A 22,059-nucleotide genomic window follows, 5' to 3' on the forward strand; every position below is an offset into this window, starting at 1 on the left:
GAGATGCTGAGTGCAGAGACCAGGTGCTGGCCTGCATTGGACACTTGCATGATGCATCTGATCAGGTCTGAATGCACACTGGTTAGGAAACAGTGATCTACACAAAAGTCATGCCTGACAGCCCCCCATCCCTTCCCATAAGTGTTTCCCCTTCATTCCCGGGTAAATAAGAAACAAAATCGGAGCTTTCAGTGGTGCGGCACCCTATCCATGAAAATCTCTCCCTCCCACCCTTTAAGCCACCAACGACCACACATTTACTCATGGCCAACCGCCTACAATTCCCCCCAATAGACCAACCAAGCAGAAGACTATATAAATAACAAGGGACCTTCATTTTTAGTTTATTTTTCTCAGGAATTTGTCAGTTTATTACAATAAAAATCAGTGGGGAAAAAATGGTTTGTCATTTTTCCAGATAAAAATATTTTTTTCTCTTGTTGTGATAAACACTGAAATAATTGGGAAAAAATTAAAAAAAAACTGAAAACATAGTTCTCTAATGATACCTTAGCCCTTTGACTAAACTAATTTTTACGTGATTCACTTAGAGCAGCCATCTTCTAACCCTATTGCAATCTTTGACCAATCAGGAAAGGCAGAATAGAAATCTAAAATTAAATGATGTCTTCCTGGTTAGTCTACAGATATGAAATGTAATCAATTGTCTTTTTATTATTCAACTCCTCTGAAAAATTTGATCGGAGTAAATGATTCTCCCTGCTTCTTCTGTCTGCCAAACCTGTGCTTACTGGATGAGCAGGGAAGTGACTGTGTAGCCAGTAATAGATCACACGGCTGGGGATCTTAGTAAAAGGAAGCACATTCCTGATGCAATCAGGTGCATTCGGCGAGTGCAGAGTTCCATCCTCAGTGATGGACATTTTTTTGTGGAAATTTTATTGCTATATTTATCTAATAAATAAGAACATAAGAAATTGCTATACTGGGTCAGACCAAGGGCCCATCAAGCCCAGCATCCTGTTTCCAACAGTGGCCAATCCAGGCCACAAGTACCCAGCAAGTACCCAAACATTAAGTAGATCCCATATTTGCTTAGGACCAACTTTTTTAATGTCTCCTTCCCTACTCCTCCAAGCCAGGGTCAAACCCATAGCCCTTGGAGCACAAAATGCAGCTCTGCAGACACCTGAGCTACAGTCACAAAGAAGAAAAGGAAAGCACAAACTAGCCAGGAGTTGAAACTAGAGTCTTCTGATCCTTAGTCAGATGTTATCCATTGCACCACTGGCCCTCTAGCTACTTTACATTCCTTCATAAACATTTATTCACAATTTTTTAGAAAAAAAGACCAATGGAGGAAAAAAGAAGGCACATGGAGAATTCATAGTATACACTGTTTATCAAGCAAGACTGTATCACCACTGTCTTACAGATGATCTTTACCTAATCATATTCCACTCACCTCCACCACTCCCTACATTATTACTATCAATGTCTACCAATATCCCTTTCACCCATGTACAATTACCCACTTAAGGCTTAACCCTGATGAAGCCACATCTGTATACCATTGTGTCATTACCTTCTCCATTGCACAATAGTTTGCACAAACCTTTGAAAGGTTTTCAAGTTCTCTTTACAGTGTGTACTTCTCCATAGAGCTGCTGTGGCTATAAGTTGACAAGTTTCTAGATATCATTAGAACTGATAGTATTGTATCATCCAGCACTAGCCATAAACGAAACCTTTCATGCTCCTCAGCTAATGCAAATTTTACTGCCACTGCATCAACATTTTGTGCACAAAATAATGTGTCAATTTATATTTCCATTAGTGCCCTTACATGAAAATTTCATGCCAATGACGACATTAGCTATTACCTCCCAATGCAGAGATGGGCTGGCTTACCTCGCTTTTTCTTAGCAGGGGAAACAAATCTCTTTAGCCAAAAAGTCCTTCTATGTCAGTAAAATCCAACCTGCAAATGCCAATCCTGCAACCTTATTCAACGTTGTTAAAAACATTACCAAATCTGCAACAAAAATCTTTGACTCCATTGATAACTTCTTTTGTAATAAAATTGCTCACCATTTCAAAAGTTATTAATATATCTTTCACAAGCTTTCCCGGACGCCAATTGATAGAACACCTCCAAGCCACCCCTTATCTCCAACTATACCATGGTTAACTAATCTCCAACATGGTTAACTAATCTCCAAATACACCATGGTCATCCTTATCTTCTATCGTTTACCTGTGTGAATTTAATAACCTTTCCTTTCTCTTCCTTCTCAGCCAAGTTCTTATCACCCTGTTATATGTAACTGCCTTTTCAACACCATTGTTATAGTTATGTTTTCTATGCACCCCTGTTTTATGTGAACCAGCACGATGTGACTGCTGTCTCGAATGCCGGTATATAAAAAAATCTGAAATAAATGAAAAAAAAATATCTAATGAATTTTCTCACCTACCTATACCAAACTCCTATTTACCTCCTGTTTCATGCATTTGGTCTTCCTTTGACAACACTGACCCCACTTCTGTCTTGCATATCCTATCTAAACTTAAGATCTCTCACAGTCCTTTCAATCCATGTTCTGGATATCTTCTGCAAGCATCCCATGACTCCTTATCTGTGCACTTAGCCGCTCTTGTTAATCTCTCTCCCCAATTCCTTAAAACATACTTCCATTTTGCCTATTCCAAAGAAAAGTAATATAGATGTATCTGACCTAAACAATCTGAGTCCCATTGCTTCCCTTACCTCTCTAGCAAAAGTCATCGAAGTAATCCTCCATCAACTCTCCGATTATAACTCCATTTTCCATCCTAACATGGTTTTTGAAAGGGGCACAGTACTGAAATTCTTTCCACCTTTGACACTATTTGAGGATTTGACTCAAACACTGACTACATCTTGGTCTTACTCAACATTTCTGCAGCCTTTGACACCAAAGATCATCAGATTCTTTTTAAAGGGCTTAAATCAATAGGCTAATCTGATATTGTACTCAACTGGTTCACTTCATTCATTTCCAACCTCTTCCTAAGAATTGATTTTGCTCAGTTTCACTTTGACTGGTTCACTGTTAAATCAGGTGTCCCTCAAGGTTCTACCTCTGTCGTCTCCTGAACAGTTTAGGAGTATCATTCAAAATGTATGCAGATATCCAGTTTTTTGTTCCCTACAACCAATCTTGAACTATAACCCTCTCAATTGTATCTCTATGCATCCAATCAAAACTTGGCTCTCTCACAATTGACTCAAACTAAATACATTAAAAAAAAAAAAATGTACACCTCTCCACAATAACCCCATCTTCCTGTCATCCTCCATCTCACCTTACTATTGACAATTGCCCTGTTCCAATTTCTTCAAAAACTCACTACCTTGGAATCATACTTGATTCTGAACTTATCGATAACTAACCACATTTCCTCTGTAGTAAAAAACAAAAACTCTTTCTATAAAACATCTTTTAAAAAAAACTTAAAACCACTACTATTTCATAATGATTTCTGCTTTGTTCTTCAATCACTAATATTTTCTGGCTTCAATTATTGTACTGGCCTACTCCTAGGCCTACCTGATTCTTCTCCGAGACTGTTGCAGCTAGCTCAAAATATTGCTGTTCAACTTTTATCTGACTCAAAAACTAGAGATCATATTTCCCCAGTATTGCATGCTTTACACTGGCTTCCTATTTCATTTTGTATTAAATACAAAATTATCTGCCTTATCCACAACTTAATCCATATTCCCTCTACCATCTGGCATTGCGCTTTACTTCGGATATATCAGCCATCGAGACAACTACGATCCTCTGACAAATGCTTATTAGAGATTTTCACTGTTCATCTTGCTAGATTAGACCTCACGCGACATCGAGCCTTTTCAGTTGCAGGCCCATCTTTATGGAACTCTCTTCTACATAACCTTAGATTAATATCTACCAACAAACAGGCCGATACAGTACAGTGCGCTCTGATGGAGCACACTGTTAGCCGGCATTTGGACACGCGTTTGACGCGTTAACTTTACCCCTTATTCAGTAAGGGGTAATAGCGCGTCCAAAACGCGCGTCCAACCCCCCAAACCTAATAGGGCCATCAACATGCAAATGCATGTTGATGGCCCTATTAGGTATTCCAACGCGATTCAATAAGTAAAATATGCAGCCAAGCTGCACATTTTACTTTCAGAAATTAGCGCCTACCCAAAGGTAGGCGCTAATTCTCCAGGCACCGGGAAAGTGCAAAGAAAAGCAGTAAAAACTGCTTTTCTGTGCACCCTCCGACTTAATATCATGGCGATATTAAGTCTGAGGTCCCAAAAGTTAAAAAACAAAAAAGATTTGAAATAGGCTCGCGGGTTGAAAACCGGACGCTCAATTTTGCCGGCGTCTGGTTTCTGAACCCGTGGCTGTCAACGGGCTCGAGAACAGACACCGGCAAAATTGACCATCGGCTGTCAAACCCGCTGACAGCCACCGCTCCTGTCCGAAAAGAGGCACTAGGGATGCACTAGTGTCCCAAGCGCCTCTTTTTACCACCGGGCCTAATTTAAAGAAAATTGTTTACTGTATCGCGTGCACAGGAGAGCGGGCGCTCACCCGCCTTTTTTTTTTTCTGTATAGGCCCGAAAGTCTTTAAGAAACACCTAAAAATGTACCTATTCAAGCTAGCTTTCGATTAACCACCTCCACCCATGTTACTTTTCACACTTTACTGTACTTTTTATTCATTTTAATGTGCTATTTTTATTTTATGTTATGTAGCACTTTTATTAGATATGTTCAATTTGTAAACCACTTAGGTCAACTACCATTGCTCTAGTGGTATATTAGAGTTTATAAAATAAAAATAAATTAATTATCTCCTAGACTGAGGTGGAAAGTTTCCAGGGCTAATATGTAAGTCTACAGGCAGAAGCTGGAGTTCTGGTGCGGTATGCGAAAAAAAAACAAGTTGTGTGCACAAAATCATGTTTTCCACATAAAATATGATTTATGCCCACAAAAAAATGCTGTGTTGAAGACATGTGCATTACTCATTTTATGCACAGAAAACATGCTTTATGTGCACACAGCATGTTTTCTATGCATAAATTGATTTATATGCAGAAAGCATTTTTTCTGAGCATGAAATACAAGTTACGTACATAAATGTTTTGCTGTGCTCCAAGTCTTTGTGCACATTTTTCAGTTTGTGCGCATTTTTTAAACTCTGGATATATTAGCATACTATTAGGTTATTGCATCGGGAGTTAAATTAGCTCTGCGTTAAGTTGTGCACTGATCCTGAGCACAGTTTTAATGCTCACCTTTTTGCATCGGCCCCAAAGGGAGCTCGAGACAGTTAATGCCGTGTTTCCCACCAGTCTGGTTTTGCGCTCTTCATCTAAAAATCTCTTGGAGGTCCCTACAATTAGATTCATCTTGCTGAATCAAGCGGGAGATTGTTTGGAATGGTGAGACCCTTACTATGGAATGCTCTAGCAGAGGAGTTAAAAACAGTTAAATATTTTACGAGTCCCTAAGTTAATTAAGGCTCATTTATTTGAGCAGGTTTTTAATAAATTAGTAGAATTTTACTCTGTTAAAGATGCTGGTGGCAATCTGTTTCAGCTGCAACTGATCAATGAGAAAATGTTACTAATTTTAGAGTGTTTTAGGTAAAAGCATGCATTTTCATTGTGGAAATCCCGAAAACCTGACTAGCTAAGAATGCTTCCAGTCCTTAAGACACAGTCAGGTATTCTGAGTTTCAGAATATCTACAATATACAGCTATATGTTATATTTTAGTGATTTCAATGTATTATAATGTAATTTTTGTGTGTTTTAAGATGCATGTGATGACTGTAATCCAAACTGGACATTCTGGATTTGCGGAATAAGAAGTTTTAAATAAATAAATAGTTAAATATTTGCATACAGTGGAGACTGCATGCAGGTTTCTCATGAATATTTATTGTGAATATCCTGAAAACAAAACTGAGTGAATCAGTTTGGCCATTAGAGAGTTAGATAAACTTGCATTTTAGGAAAATCCCACGGGTAGTTTTTATCTGGGTGAGCTGCACAAATTTTCACCTGTTTCTGCAGGTACATTTTTAGATACACCTACAAATATATGTAAGTACTTTTACCAATGTAGAGAGTGACAATCAAAAAGCCTATTTCTATAGTTATTTATTTAATGAGTTTTCTATACCGTCATTCGGAAATGTCAAAATAATGCCATCATAACTGTTTTCAAAATACTAGGTTATAGGGAAAAGGGGGGTTAACAAGGGTTGTAAAGTTAAAATATTTTACCCATACACAGGGCTTTCACTATTACCCTTTAGATGATCAGTTGGGAGGGGTGGAGGCATTCAGAGAGGATAAGGCCATAGCAAAATATCTAAATGAATTATTTGCTTTGTACTTTATTGTGGAGGATTGCTGGGGAAATAATACTGAAACCATTGTAGGTGATGATTCACAGGAAGTGAAACAAATCAGTGTTGAATCTGGAAGAGGTACTCAACAGCAGCAAATTACCAGGACCTGATGGCATTCACCCCAGAGTTCTAACAGAACTCAATTCATCCAGTTTTAATGGAACTCAACAAAATTGCAGATCTACTACTGGTAATCAGTAAATCTCTCTCTGTACTGGAGGACCGAGACTAGCCAACGTAACATCAATTTTCTAAAAGGACTCCAGGAATAATCCTGGGTAAAATGATGGAAGCTATTAGGAACACAATTACTAGTCATATGGATAAACCTGGCTTAATGGATTTAACAAAGAGAAGCTGTGTCTACCTAATCTATTAGAATGCTTTGAAAGTGGAAATAAGCATGTAGGTAAAGGTGAGCTGGCTGATATATTTGTTTTTTCAGAAGGCATTTGATAAAAAGTCCCACCGAGAGAATCCTCAGAAAATCAAGTCATGGGACAGAAAGCAATATCTTACAGTGGATTGGTAGCTGGTTAATAAATGGAAAATGGTCAGAAGTAAATTGTGGTATACTTGGACGAGTAGTGTATTTCTTAATGATCTGAAAAAGTGAGCAAGGAGCAAATGGATCACACGTGCAAATGACACAAAAATAGTTATTGTAGTTAACACACTAGCAAAATGTGAAACTGCAGAAGGACTTTGCCAGACTGGCGAACTGGACATCCAAATGGCAGATGAAATAAGTAGAAAGTGACCCTAACTACGTAAACAACATTTTGGGCTCCCTATCAGGAGTCACCAATCAGGAAAAGGATCTTAAGAGTCCTTGTGGATAAAACATTGAAATCTTCAGCTCAATAATAAAAAACAAACAATGATAGAAGTTATAAGAAAACGAATGAAGAACAACACTCAGTATCATAATGCTTCTGTACAGATCTAGGGTGCAACTGCACTGAGAGAATTGTCTCTTTCTGGCTGCTCCACCTTAAAAAGAAAAAAAAAAAAAGATATAGCACAACTAGAAAAGGACCAGACACAGGCAGCAAAAATGATAAAGGGGATGAAATGACTGCGTTAGGAAAAAAGGCTAAACAGGTTAGGATTATCCAGTTTAGAGAGAATATGAGAGGTGTATAAAATCTTGAGTGATGTGGCACAGGCCAGTAGGGAACGGTTATTTTCACATAGAACTAGGATTAGGGGACGTTCCATGATTTAACACAAATTGAATTTAATATTTTTTCAATGTACAATTAAGCCGTGGAATTCGTTATTGGGGGACATCAAAGTTAACGGTTTATGGCCCAATTTTTATTCCCCCCGCGCGAGCGTAAAGAACAGGGGTTTATGCGCGTGGCTGGTCCTTGCGCTCGCTGCGCGTATCTTCCGAGAGGCCCAGCCACGCGCGTAATCCCCGTTACCTGCCCAAGTGACGGGCCCAGATAAAGGGGGGGGAGGGGCGGGGCTGGAGGAACATAAGGTTAAAAAAAACCCCCAGGGATTAGATAGGACAGGGATGGGGCGGAGAGAGGAAAGGGGATGCGTCGCTGTGTGGGAATTGCGTAAAACCTCTCCCCCTTGCGCACGCCGCCCGCACATGCGTGCGCGGATTACAAAACCCGGTGTGCGCGTGGCCCAATGATTTTATAACATGCGTGTGCGTGTTATAAAATCAGCGCTTCCAGGTGTGCCTGTCGGCTGGGTTCCTGGAGAGCAGGTCCAGTAAAGACTCATTACCCAGGCAGGCGTGGGGTTTGCCATCTCTGGCAACGAGCAACAGGGAGGGAAGGAGATGCTCCAGCTGCTGGCGAATGATCCAGATGGACCATTAGTCTGACCCAGCACAGCACTTATGCTCTTAAAACGAAAAACATTTGCACCTCATTTATCAAAACCCAGGAATCGTTTGTTAAAAGATATTCAGCAAAATCTGAAGGTGAACAATCTTGTATACATTTTAAAAAAAGACACATTAAACTGAAAAACTATACAGATTAACAAATTAACTATACAAATTACTCTTTACCTCAGTAACAAAGAGGCTTTCAGCTTCCTTCTCTGCATTTTCCGGGACAGTGGAGCATTTGTAGCGACCTTGTCGTTTTAGTGTTGCTATCTACAAAGACACAAAACCCAACATTAAACAAACATTCCCTGACATGTACACACTTAAAAGCGCCCAGACACATACATTAGGGCAGTACAGAGGAATCGCGATGACTTTAATGCTTTACCAACCCTCACATCCCGTTAGTAAAAATCAACCTCATCCTAATCTGTCACCGACAAATTTGGTAAAATTGTTCATAGGTTATTTTGAGTTAAAAACATAAAAAATGATTTGCTCAACTTAAAAACCTCAAGTCACAGACTTTTTGCCGGTGGCATCAAGGGATTCCACGAAACCCCAGGCCCTAATTTCCTTCCCCCCCCCCCCCTTTATTTTCTGTACAGCGATATCAGCCCATGCAAGCCAACAAGATCCTGCGACTCGGGCTCAATGCAGGCAGCAACCGCAGGGAGCCTAAGCTTCGCGGGGGAATGGAAAGGCGGGGAATCTTTTTGGCATGGTTCATAGCTCCTGTCAGCCCAACTAGATACTGCACCGGAGACAGAGGGGGTGCGACAAGCAGAGGCGGCTGCACGAGACACATTGAGCGCTACGATAGGGAGGAGAAGCAGTGGCAGCCTAATGAGATAGGGTTGTGGAGGGGGAGGATGATGGGGGTAGGAAAGGGAAGGATGAGGGAGAGTGAGGTGAGAGAGGAAATGTCTGAGAGACAGGAAGCCAGAGACCATGGGGCCACAGACCCCACCCACTCTCACACAAACACATACACTGAATATTCGATAACTCATACTTACTCATAAATGCATTTGGAAAACCGTATGACACTATAAAATGCTGGTTATACCACAACGGAGAAACAAGTAATCTATATCTGAAGGGCACCACCTCCCAAGCTTTACTATGGATTCTCACACGATTTCTATATCTACCACTGCTTGCAATGCTGGCGATCTGTTGGATGCTAAATTGTCAATGCAACCTCATATCTGAACTATTACCAAATAAGGTTATAGCACAAGCACCTAAAACCATTACTTTAGAATTGTATTACAGACATTACTATTTTCAAATATCGACCATTATAATTCCCTTTTCCTTGGTCTTCTCACCAATACCCTATAACCATTACAGATGCAAGAGACTATTAAATATGATCAAGTCACTCCACTCTTACCTGTACAGATTCGTCTCCATTATAAAATCCTCACATTTATACACAAGACTTTGATAACCTCAAACATAGTTTGGCTTGTTACAGCTTTGCACTCGTTTGTTCCCTGCAGAAATCTTCATTCCTCTAATAAAGGGTTATTGAGATTCCCTTCAGTCCATCACGCGCCTTTGAGTGAAGTCACAGACAGAGCCATTTCCACCGCAGAACTGGAACTCCATGAAGGAAATACATAGACTCACATCAAATCCTAAAGCTTCTAAAAAGTTATGTGCAAACCTGGCTTGTTAGCATAGCTTTTGATATCAAAGACCTGCAGTTTAGTTGTACTGAGTGCATGCATTCATTTTAGTATGCTTTGTGTTTACGTTCTGTAGATTTGTATGAATTCTTTTTTAAACTGTAAACCACCCTGATCTCTTTTGGATGGAGGGGCGGTATATAAATATTTAACTGAATACACATACACATTTGCACAAACAAAATCCATATAGCAACTCACTCACACAGATACACACACTCACCAGCTCTCACACTTATTCATGTACCAGCAAACAGCCCATATCCTCTCACACACCCCAAACCTGCAACCTCACTCTACCCCCCCCTACCCACAGAAACCCCCATCCAGGAAGCAAAACATGTGACCACTGCATTTAACCCTGGAATTTTTTTACAAGCTTTTTTCTACTAATATAAATACAAATTATGCAGAACTGATCATAATGGGATTAAGAGACTTGAGAAGGGATTTTTTTTTTTTGTTTTAGCTAAAGGTGGAGATAAAATGCATTCCAATATCACTTCCACACCACAAAGTAATTTCAAGCAACAGATTCTTGTGGATCTAATTGTTCTGACATTCACAAGGTTCAATCCAGAGGAAACAGGAAATGCATTGAGCACAAATTTGACATTTTTAACACAAAGAATCAAAAACCAACTTATTTTACAAATTTTGATCTAACTCAATTACAAACTAGGGCCCACACAACATAAAACAATACACCAAAGCAAAGTGCATAATAAAAGATCATACAAAGAAAAACATAACAATCATACAACACGTAAATCCCCCTTGTAAAATACACCAAAACAAAATGCATAATAAAAGATCATACAAAGAAAAGCAATCATACAACACGTAAATCCCCCTTGTAAAATACACCAAAACAAAATGCATAATAAAAGATCATACAAAGAAAAGCAATCATACAACACGTAAATCCCCCTTATAAAAACCAAACAGCTTTTAATCATTTCAAATGCAACCCACTCACTAAGAAAAGCTGTAGTAACATTTCTATCAAAAATACAATGTTAGTCCACACAAACAACTCACTTACCCCAAAAGAGTGTTGACTCACAAAAATATCGACGAGCTGACATACATACATAGACGTGGATTTGCACAGGTCAGCCACTTCTCTCTTTCAGATACCACTGAGAGCGGCAGCAGTCACCCACTAGAGGTTCTCACAGTCTCAAACTCAAAGAACTTTCAGCAGCTTAAACCATTTTTCTTTGCATCCATCATTTACACAAGAGCAGCCACACTTTGTACTGCTTTTTACCAAGGTTTATTATTGTTTATTTCTGTGTTTTAGGATTTATTTTTTAAATCATTTGACCAGCTTTGTGTCTGCACCTCTGACAGCTTTAACTTTGCATGGGAAGCGGAGTTACCGGGGGGGGGGGGGGGGGGGGGGGCTTAGGAAGCAAGATTAGGTTCCTCTGGAACAGAAGCGCCATCGAGAAGTTACAGCTCCTCGTTTATAGACCGCCCTCCATGTTTCTACCCCACTGCATACACGGAGATGTAGACCTGATTCTCTCAGTTTAATAGTGAGATCAGGACTATATCTCGAGGCATTTGATGGGATAAAACCAGGACTAACCCAACTTGTCCTCCTTGGACAGAGAGATATATGTTCACTAATTATAAAAGTATTCTCAGGGCCAGCATGATGCAGGTGCCAAGCTGCCAAGGAGAAGCAATTGACAGACCTCTCCTTCCAAAACACTCCCACCCACTCACCCCCAACCCCAGTTCCTTGCCCCAAGCTAGGAAGCCATGGATCTGGCTAAAGGCCACCTCACGTCTACTCTCTCTGCAAAACTCACCACCATCCTCCCCTCAAGGTACTCTTCCAAACTAAGAAGGGAGGCGGAGCTAAATGGTTGCAGGAACTGTAAATACACAGTGGGTCCCAATCCCCATATTCAGACACCTGCATGATTACCATTGTACATTTGAGAAGCTGAGCAACTGTGGCAGAGGGAGGGTGTGCAGTCAATAGCAGCAAAGACCCAACAGAAGGTATCAAAAGCAATGGGGAAAGAGAAGGCATCAAGAGTAGTACTGTGGGGAATCCAGGTGCTGGTCAGGTCAAGCAGGAGAGGCAGGCCACACTGGCCAGCACCTATGGTGGAGAAAGAAGAATTATTTGGGACTGGCATTGGCAGATACTGCGTTGATGGAGCTAGTGGCAGGGAAGAAAAGCAGAAGCAGCCACCATGGGACAACGTGAAGTTCCAGGTAGCAATGGAGACAGCAGGTTTGCAGTCAGTGACAGTCTTCCTGCGAATTGTGCATTTGCATTGTGGATGCCATGAAAATCAGACTGGATGTGGGATCACCAGGACAGGTTTGGGAAGCCCTGGCTTTAAGATATTTCAGTGAACGCTTACATGACAATTCACAGTGGGTGTGTTATATATAGGAATAGATCAGTTTAGTGCCTGTCAATGCTTTACATTATTTTTTTGAAAAGGGAGAAGGAAGTAATTGGTAGGGCTTGGCTTCCATGCTATTTCACATTATCAGTAACAAAATTAATGTGAAAATAAAATTCCCAATGCGTTTGAAGAAGAAATGGATTCAAAAGATTTCCAGAAAATACAAACCATTTCCATAAATAGAAGATTCCCCGAGTGTTTAGTATCCTATAAACAAAGGTTCTGCACAGAGAACAGGATGAATTAGCCAGGACTTGTGGATGACAGCACCGAGCGGGGCCATCTCTCACAGCTCAGTAAGACGTCTCCGAGTGTTCACAAGAGAGAGTCCTGCTCCAGCCCCTACCGCAGAGACAGAAAAAAGGCCTGGAGCAGGGATCGGAGGATTTTCTCTGCTCTATTCCTCCCCCTCCCTATCTGCAAACAGCAGCAGTGGAGGGCAGCAGGAGAGGAGGGAGAGAGAGGGTGGTGAGGCTAGAGCCGACAGGACAGCAAGGGGGGAGACATTCAGCTCCTTGCCCTAGTCCTCCCCATGCTAACCCCCACCTCCTCGCCTGCTGCCTGGAGTAGACACCTCCGTGCCCCCCAGGCCTGGGATTCAGCTGACAGCAGAGAGGAGGAAGTCACCCGGAGCTGCAGTCAGGCCTGAATGATTTCTGGCAAGGGAAAGCTAGAGAAGGCTGAAAAGGAGTTAGGGGAGATGAAGATTGCTGAATTTCTTTTCTTAGAGATGCTTGAAGATTAGAAGAGACCATACATATTTCTCAACTTTTTGATTTCTCTCAAAAAAGGGAAAAACTATGTAAATGGCTTCAAGTGGCAAATGTTCTGAGATAAGAACATAAGAACTTGCCATGCCGGGTCAGACCAAGCGTCCATCAAGCCCAGCATCCTGTTTCCAACAGTGGCCAAACCAGGCCACAAGCACCTGGCAAGTACCCATATATTATAGATCACAAGCTACTATTGCTTATTTATTAACAGCAGTTTATGGATTTTTCCTCGAGGAACTTATCCAAATCTTTTTTAACCCCAGTTACACTAACTGCTGTAATCACATCTTCAGGTTAATCTCTGGAATTCATTGCTAATGCGCCGAGTGAAAAATCATTTTCTCCAATTTGTTTTAAATGAGCTACTTGCTGGTCCTTCTATTATTTGAGAGAGTAAATAAACTATTTACATTATATCCCTCCTTCAGTCATCTCTTCTCGAAAGAATCCCTAAGACTCTTAAACGCACGGCACAATCACATGATCTCCATAGAAGAATCTTGGGCAGTAACAACACCCAAAGGAACTGCTCAGTAGAGCCTCTCAATACCGGGAAATTCAAAATGGGCATGGAAAGGTTTACATTTTTTTTTAAATCAAATACTGAAGGATCTTTGCATGGCTCTCATGGCCACAAAGCAGAACAGTGAACTACCTCATTATTTCATTCCATACTTTTTCAAATTTGGAACAATTGCTGATATGGTGTATGGAGTATCAGGTTTTCAAGCTGGCTCCATAGCTGAGGCCCAGTGCTATACCGTAGGGTAGATAGTGTTCTCCTGCTACTACCGGAGATACAGATATATTCTGGATAGGACAAGCTGGCTCCATAGCTGAGGCCCAGTGCTATACCGTAGGGTAGATAGTGTTCTCCTGCTACTACCGGAGATACAGATATATTCTGGATAGGACAAGCTGGCTCCATAGCTGAGGCCCAGTGCTATACCGTAGGGTAGATAGTGTTCTCCTGCTACTACTGGAGATACAGATATATTCTGGATAGGACAAGCTGGCTCCATAGCTGAGGCCCAGTGCTATACCGTAGGGTAGATAGTGCTCTGCTGCTACTACTGGAAATACAGATATATTCTGGATAGAACAAGCTGGCTCCATAGCTGAGGCCCAGTGCTATACCGTAGGGTAGATAGTGCTCTGCTGCTACTACTGGAAATACAGATAAGAACATAAGGAACATAAGGAATTGCCAAGCTGGGTCAGACCAAGGGTCCATCAAGCCCAGCATCCTGTTTCCAACAGAGGCCAAAACCAGGCCACAAGAACCTGGCAATTACCCAAACACTAAGATGATCCCATGCTACTGATGCAATTAATAGCAGTGGCTATTCCTTAAGTAAACTTGATTAATAGCAGTTAATGGACTTCTCCTCCAAGAACTTATCCAAACCTTTTTTGAACCCAGCTACTTTAATACAGTGGTCAGGGCAAGGCATGGGATGTCAGGAATGAAGTAATTCAGTCCTGGTCCTTATACAATCCTCCCACTACATTCTGGGATGTGCATTTCCTTCATACCTTGACTTGTTCTGAATGAAATGCTGGTGCCATCACAAAGACCTTGGCTTTTCCTTCCATAGACTTCAATGGCATTAACCTCCTAACCACATCATTCTCCTCCGTAGACTTCAATGATATCAACCTCCTAACCACATCATTCTCCTCCGTAGACTTCAATGATATCACCCTCCTATCCACGTCATTCATCACCATAGACTTCAATGGTATCCCCCTCCTATCCACATCATTCATCTCCATAGACTATAAAGGTATCCCCCTTCTATCCACATCATTCAGCTCCATAGACTATAAAGGTATCCTCCTTCTAGCCACATCATTCAGCTCCATAGACTATAAAGGTATCCCCCTTCTATCCACATCATTCACCTCCATAGACTTCATAGATATATTCTGGATAGTACAAGCTGGCTCCATAGCTGAGGCACAGTGCTATACCGTAGGGTAGATACTGTTCTCCTGCTACTACCGGAGATACAGATATATTCTGGATAGGACAAGCTGGCTCCATAGCTGAGGCCCAGTGCTATACCGTAGGGTAGATAGTGTTCTCCTGCTACTACCGGAGATACAGATATATTCTGGATAGGACAAGCTGGCTCCATAGCTGAGGCCCAGTGCTATACCGTAGGGTAGATAGTGTTCTCCTGCTACTACTGGAGATACAGATATATTCTGGATAGGACAAGCTGGCTCCATAGCTGAGGCCCAGTGCTATACCGTAGGGTAGATAGTGTTCTCCTGCTACTACCGGAGATACAGATATATTCTGGATAGGACAAGCTGGCTCCATAGCTGAGGCCCAGTGCTATACCGTAGGGTAGATAGTGCTCTGCTGCTACTACTGGAGATACAGATATATTCTGGATAGGACAAGCTAGCTCCATAGTTGAGGCCCAGTGCTATACCGTAGTGTAGATAGTGCTCTGCTGCTACTACTGGAAATACAGATAAGAACATAAGGAACATAAGGAATTGCCAAGCTGGGTCAGACCAAGGGTCCATCAAGCCCAGCATCCTGTTTCCAACAGAGGCCAAAACCAGGCCACAAGAACCTGGCAATTACCCAAACACTAAGAAGATCCCATGCTACTGATGCAATTAATAGCAGTGGCTATTCCCTAAGTAAACTTGATTAATAGCAGTTAATGGACTTCTCCTCCAAGAACTTATCCAAACCTTTTTTGAACCCAGCTACTTTAATACAGTGGTCAGGGCAAGGCATGGGATGTCAGGAATGAAGTAATTCAGTCCTGGTCCTTATACAATCCTCCCACTACATTCTGGGATGTGCATTTCCTTCATACCTTGACTTGTTCTGAATGAAATGCTGGTGCCATCACAAAGACCTTGGCTTTTCCTTCCATAGACTTCAATGGCATTAACCTCCTAACCACATCATTCTCCTCCGTAGACTTCAATGATATCAACCTCCTAACCACATCATTCTCCTCCGTAGACTTCAATGATATCACCCTCCTATCCACGTCATTCACCACCATAGACTTCAATGGTATCCCCCTCCTATCCACATCATTCATCTCCATAGACTATAAAGGTATCCCCCTTCTATCCACATCATTCAGCTCCATAGACTATAAAGGTATCCTCCTTCTAGCCACATCATTCAGCTCCATAGACTATAAAGGTATCCCCCTTCTATCCACATCATTCACCTCCATAGACTTCATAGATTTATTCTGGATAGTACAAGCTGGCTCCATAGCTGAGGCACAGTGCTATACCGTAGGGTAGATCGTGCTCTGCTGCTACTACTGGAGATACAGATATATTCTGGATAGGACAGGCCCATTCTGATGATAGAAATGGCATCACAAACCATGAACCAAATGCTACTTTGTGCACTGTCTATATAATTTATTTGGATTTGATTTCCCCACCTATGACAATATTAAGGCTGATTACAATAAAACCACGAAAACCCACAGTGTGCAAGATTAAATTTTGTCAATCTTACTAACATGCATGCTCCCAAGCGGTAAGCCAGCTACTCTCCTTATAGATAACTAGTTTTAAGTACGATTTGCCAAACAGGTAGAATAGGCAGCAAACATCTTATGTTTGTTGTGCGTATGTTTAAGTTAGCAAATAAGAAACAGGTTTAATATTTTACTCAATACTAAAGTTAGGCTTCTGACACTTTTACCCAAACCTCCAAGCATCATCATTTGTGTCTTACACAAGTAAACACCTTCAGACCTTTAAAATGGCACGAGGACTACTCAAACTTAATTACTGCACTATGGCTGGTCAATAATGCAAGGAAAGGCAGGAACACGATAATTAGAAAAAAGATATTTGCCTACAGATAACACTCCATAGGTAATGATTTTCATTTACTCGGAGGACAGTACACTAACCAAAAAACAAGCTCTCCAACAAATATTGCATGTAATTCAGGTGTGCTACCTGTTTTGTACATGTCAAATTCGCATTTACGAGCACGGTTTTCCTAAAACTCTACCCCTTTCTTCTCTTTTTCTGAGCTGCAGAATGAAAGAGGAAAGCAGAACCCTGATTGCCCGATTTGTATCCGGTGAGATCAGCAGCTACTGACGTTACTTACAGAAGGGGAAAGCGATCATATCTTGCCAAGTACAAGCATAAAAGGATCAGTGTATCCTTATCTCTTGCTCATTTCATTAAGACTTCCTGAATTAGAGGAAGCAGACAGTAGTGGTTTGTGAACTTGTCTCCCAATAATGACAATATGTTTCCTTTAGTTTTCTGCTGGAAATACTTGCTCATGTACTAGCATGTTTGGTTTTTCCCTACCTTAAGTAACAGCCATTCTACCATTACTTTCTGCAAAGGACCACTGTCTGAAAGCAAATTAGCTTTGTTAACCTGAATTATTTCCATTTTAATTCACCCACACTGTTCAAAATCTGTTTTAAACATCGTACATACTATCTCAGGGGGCTCACACAATGTCTATTATATGTTAGAATTTTCCTAAGTGCACTACAAATTTTCTTATCTATGTTGTCTGAATATTCATACATAGAATTTAAAGTTTTGAAAATATTAGAGCATAAAGCTCTAAGAGTTGCTTACCTGTAACAAGGGTTCTCAGAGGACAGCAGGATGTCAGTCCTCACACATGGGAGACTTCATCTGATGGAGCCCGGCACAGAAAACTTCTCAAAGTTTCTAGAAGCTTTGATCAGCACACTGAGCATGCCCAGCATGCCGCTATCCGTGCATCCATGCGAGGTCCCCCTTCAGTCTCTTAACAGAGAAAAAATACATTTGAAAAATAAAACAAACCGGAAGGAGAACCCAACGTCGTGGGGAGGCGGGCAGGATTCCTGAGAATTAACATCCTGCTGTCCTAGGAGAACACCTATTACAGTTAAGCAACTGCGCTTTCTCCTAGGAGAAGCAGGATGGTAGTCCTCACATGTGGGTGAGTACCAAGCTCCAGATTGTTCTTGGCTACAGGAGAGACCAACAGCAACCAAACAAGGTGCCAACGGGAACAATAACTGTAGTGCTGTCTAGCTCCCACAAGAGGCACGAACAGGAGAGTTGGTTCAGGTCTGGAAGAGGTTGCGCAGGACGGATTTACCGAAGGCATTGTCCTGACCCCCGTCCTTGTCCAGGCAGTAATGTGCTGCAAACGTGTAAAGAGAACTCCAGGTTGTAGCTCGACAGATTACACCAACAGGGACTGCATGTAAATGAGCCACAGACATCACCATAGCCCACACAGAGTGAGCCTTTACTCTGCTGGCTAGCTGAAGGCTTACCTGTGCAAAGCAAAAGGCAATACAGTCCACCAGCCAGTTAAACAAAGTCTGTTTACCCACCACCGTTCCCAACCTGTTGGTGTCAAAAGACAAAGAGCTGTGTGAACTGCCTGTGGCCGGCTGTATGATCTAAATAGAAAGCCAAGGCCCTCTTGCAGAGTAAGGCATGGAGAGCCTTTTCCCTGGGATGGGAATGAGGTCTCGGAAAGAAGGTGGGTAAAACGATTGACTGAGGTGGAAATCAGTCACCACCTTGGGCAGAAATTTTGGATGCATATGCAAGACCACATGATCATGGAAGAACCTCATGTACAGCAGGTACGTAACCAGGGCCTGAAGCTCACTGACTCTTCGAGCTTAAGAAATCGCCACCAAGAAGATCACTTTCCAGGTGAGGAACTTCAGATCGCAAGATTGTAGTGGCTCAAAGGGAGAGCGCATGAGCCATGCCAGGACAATGTTGAGGTCCCAGGAAGCAATAGGAGGCCGGAGAGGGGGCTTCAATTGGAAGAGGCCCCGCATGAAGCGGCCTACTAACGCTGCACTGAAACGGGCGTGCCAGCAACACCCCGATGGTACGCATTGACGACGCTTAGGTCAATGCTAACCAAGTCCAGACTCAGAGAGGTGCCACAGATAGTCCAAAAGCTGGGGAAGGGGGCAGGAGAAAGTATCTAAGCCATGCCTCTCACACCAGACAGGAAATCCTTTCCACTTTAAGCTGTAGGTCTTCCTGGTGGAAGGCTTCTGAGTCACCACCAGCACCTAGGAGACACAGTCTGAAAGCGCCAAGGGCTCTACATCCAAGCCATCAGGGCTAATGCTCAGAGGTTGGGATGGCCAAGAGTGCCCAATTCTGTGAAATGAGGTCGGACACCGTCCAGCCGGATGGAAGCCCGCACTGACAGGTCCTGCAGAAGCGGGAACCAGACCTGTCAGGACCAGAAGGGTGCCACAAGAATCTTTCCTGTTAAAGCTTCAGTAGCATCTTCAAGAGGAGCGGTAGAGGTGGGTACACAGAGCAGACCCCTCCCCTAATGAAGGGAGAAGGCATCACAGGCTGGGTGTTTCCCCCCGACCATAGAGAGCAAAACCTGCTCTGAGTCCTGCAAATTCTGTCTTGGAAATTCTGCGTGGCTTCAGCCCACTGTGATCTTAAAAACATAAGATTTGCCATATTGGGTCAGACCAAAGGTCCATCAAGCCTAGTGGCCTGTTTCCCGCAGTGGGCAATTCAGGTCACAAGTACCTGGCAGGATCCCAAGGAGTAGATTCCATGCTGCTTATCCCAGGTCCACTGGGTTCATTTCATATGAAGATGTGCCAAGGAAACAATGTGAATTGTTGAAACCATGAGGCCCAACAACTTCAGCATGTCACAAACTTACATTCGCTGATTTAATCTTAATCCTTCCAACATGAAGGGCTTTCTTATCTAGCAGAGCTCTTAATTCAAAAATTAGATGGCAGGTTCCACTTAGGGTAATTTATGATGAACCCTAGCTTTGCTCACTGATTCTATATCACCCTTGAGATGTGCTCTGGCCCAGCCAATTGTGCAGATAGGGAAATATAGTATGTGAAACCACCACAATAGTACTCACACTAGGCTGAAGGGCAGTATGAGATACTTGAGTGGTGTTTCTCTACCACAAATATAAAATACTTCCTGTGAGCATTCTTGAGAACCAGGAAACAGATTTGCTTACCTGAAACAGATGTTTTCCCGAAGACAGCAGGATGTCAGTCCTCACAAGTGAGGTGACATTATCCAATGGAGCCTGGCCCAGAACTTTGACTATGCCCTACTGGGTATGTGAAGCATCCCATGATGTCACACATCCATGTGGAGGCCCCTTAGCTTGGAGAAGCCAATTCCAATGGAAAACAGGTTTCTTGAGGACTGACATCCTGCTGTCCTCATAGAACACCTGTTACAGGTGAGCAACTCTGCTTTATCCAAGGACAGGTTCAATGGAAATCTCCACAGGTGGGGATTACCCAGCTTCAGACTGCCCTGAACAAAAAAAGCAGAGTTTTTTAAAATACTTTTTCCTTTTAAAGGAGGTGCCTGGAACAATGTGTCCTAGAACAGATGGAGTTGGGCTCTACAAAGAGATTCTAAAGGGCAGATTGGTTGAAGCTGTCACATCACATCCAAGCAATAGTGCAGTGTGAATGTGTAGAGAGAACTCCACATGACAGTTTTGCAGACCTCTTCCATGCAGACCAATCTTAGGTGGGCTACCAATGCTGCCACTGCTCTGACCTTATGAGCCTTAGCATAACAAAAGGAGATGGAATCTGCTAGCCAATTAAATAAGTGTCCATTTGGCAATAGCAATTCTCAGTTTGTTGGTGTCAAAAACAAACAAAAAGCTAAGTGGACTTTCTATGGGCTTTAGTCTGCTCTAGGTAGGCAGCCAAGGCTCTTTCACAGTGCAAACTGTGCAGCGCTTGTTCGACTTGATAGATGTGGTCGTGGAAAAAATGTTGGTTAAGAGAGTTCCAATTAAAAATGTAAACTATAAAACGAAAGCAGGTGAAAAACTTTCCAATCCTAAAAAAGTCAATCTTGGATAAGTCAGAGACCATGAAAGACTAGGCCTCACTGCAATCCAAAAAGGAAAAATAAAGACGACAGTAACCAATACCCATATGCATAGTCCAAGATCAAATGGCCTACCATAAGCTCCAAACTTTAAGATGGAAGGAAAATGGGAATAAACCTTAGTTATTCGATGTCCAAAACACACCATACATCATTTCCCAACTGAGGGAACATCAGGACAAACTCAAAGCCAATGTAGAAAGTCCAGCAACCTTATACACCCCATCCAGTGGCATCACAGATCCAGTCATTACAAACCCAACATGTTTTGCCCTCCACAAGCTTTTTCAGGGACTTCTTTAGACTGCATCTCAGATTCAAAACATCTCCAACTGTTCAATACATATATCCCCCCCACCAAAGTAAAATACTGACATTATATTAATATAAAATAGTATATAGCATAGCTTCTACCATTTTCCCTCAAACATTCAAGCCAAACCACATGATCAAACCCCCAATAAAAGCCCATCCATAATATATAGCATATAAGAAATAAGGTCTGGAGGAAGATTTGAAGGACACTCAATAGCTGTAATCTGTACCCTCTCTATATTATACTGAAGATCCACCCTAGATAAGGAGGGCAGGTCTGGAGTGGTAGTAGACAGAGTCTGAAGTAGGTCTTTTATTTGAACCACTTCTTCCTATAATTCAGACTTTTAAGCAGTTCTGTAGAAAATCTTCAAGAAAGAGCGAGAAGGTTTCCACAGCAAGACCAAGACTGCTCAATTAAGCAAGCTAAAAGCTTCTTGCAGTATCTGTGTAATTTTCCCACACCAGGCTTTGTCAGATGACATCACTCATTCATGAGGACTTAGCAGCTTGCGTGTCTTCAGAGAAAAGCTCATTACCAGCTAGGTATTAAATATATCCAGTCACCCGGAAAAATCAAGCACAGATTGATCAGGTTGGTTTTGCTTTGCTCAAATTTCAGCTGAGAACCCTCCTCTAGGCAAACT

The 22,059-nt window shown here is 42.0% G+C and overlaps 1 protein-coding gene across 6 annotated transcripts in view; it reads right to left on the minus strand.

The window, feature by feature from the left end:
- The window catches only part of DOCK9 (dedicator of cytokinesis 9), a 491,864-nt gene that overhangs the window by 272,162 nt on the left and 197,643 nt on the right, over positions 1 to 22,059 (minus strand). For all 6 annotated transcript variants that reach the window (XM_029604490.1, XM_029604488.1, XM_029604486.1 and 3 more), the window contains exon 3: positions 8,450 to 8,539. In XM_029604490.1, the coding sequence (XP_029460350.1) occupies positions 8,450 to 8,539 (90 nt within the window). The remainder of the gene's footprint in view (positions 1 to 8,449; positions 8,540 to 22,059) is intronic.

This window comes from Rhinatrema bivittatum, chromosome 5 (genome assembly GCF_901001135.1).
Source record: "Rhinatrema bivittatum chromosome 5, aRhiBiv1.1, whole genome shotgun sequence".
NCBI lineage: Eukaryota > Metazoa > Chordata > Amphibia > Gymnophiona > Rhinatrematidae > Rhinatrema > Rhinatrema bivittatum.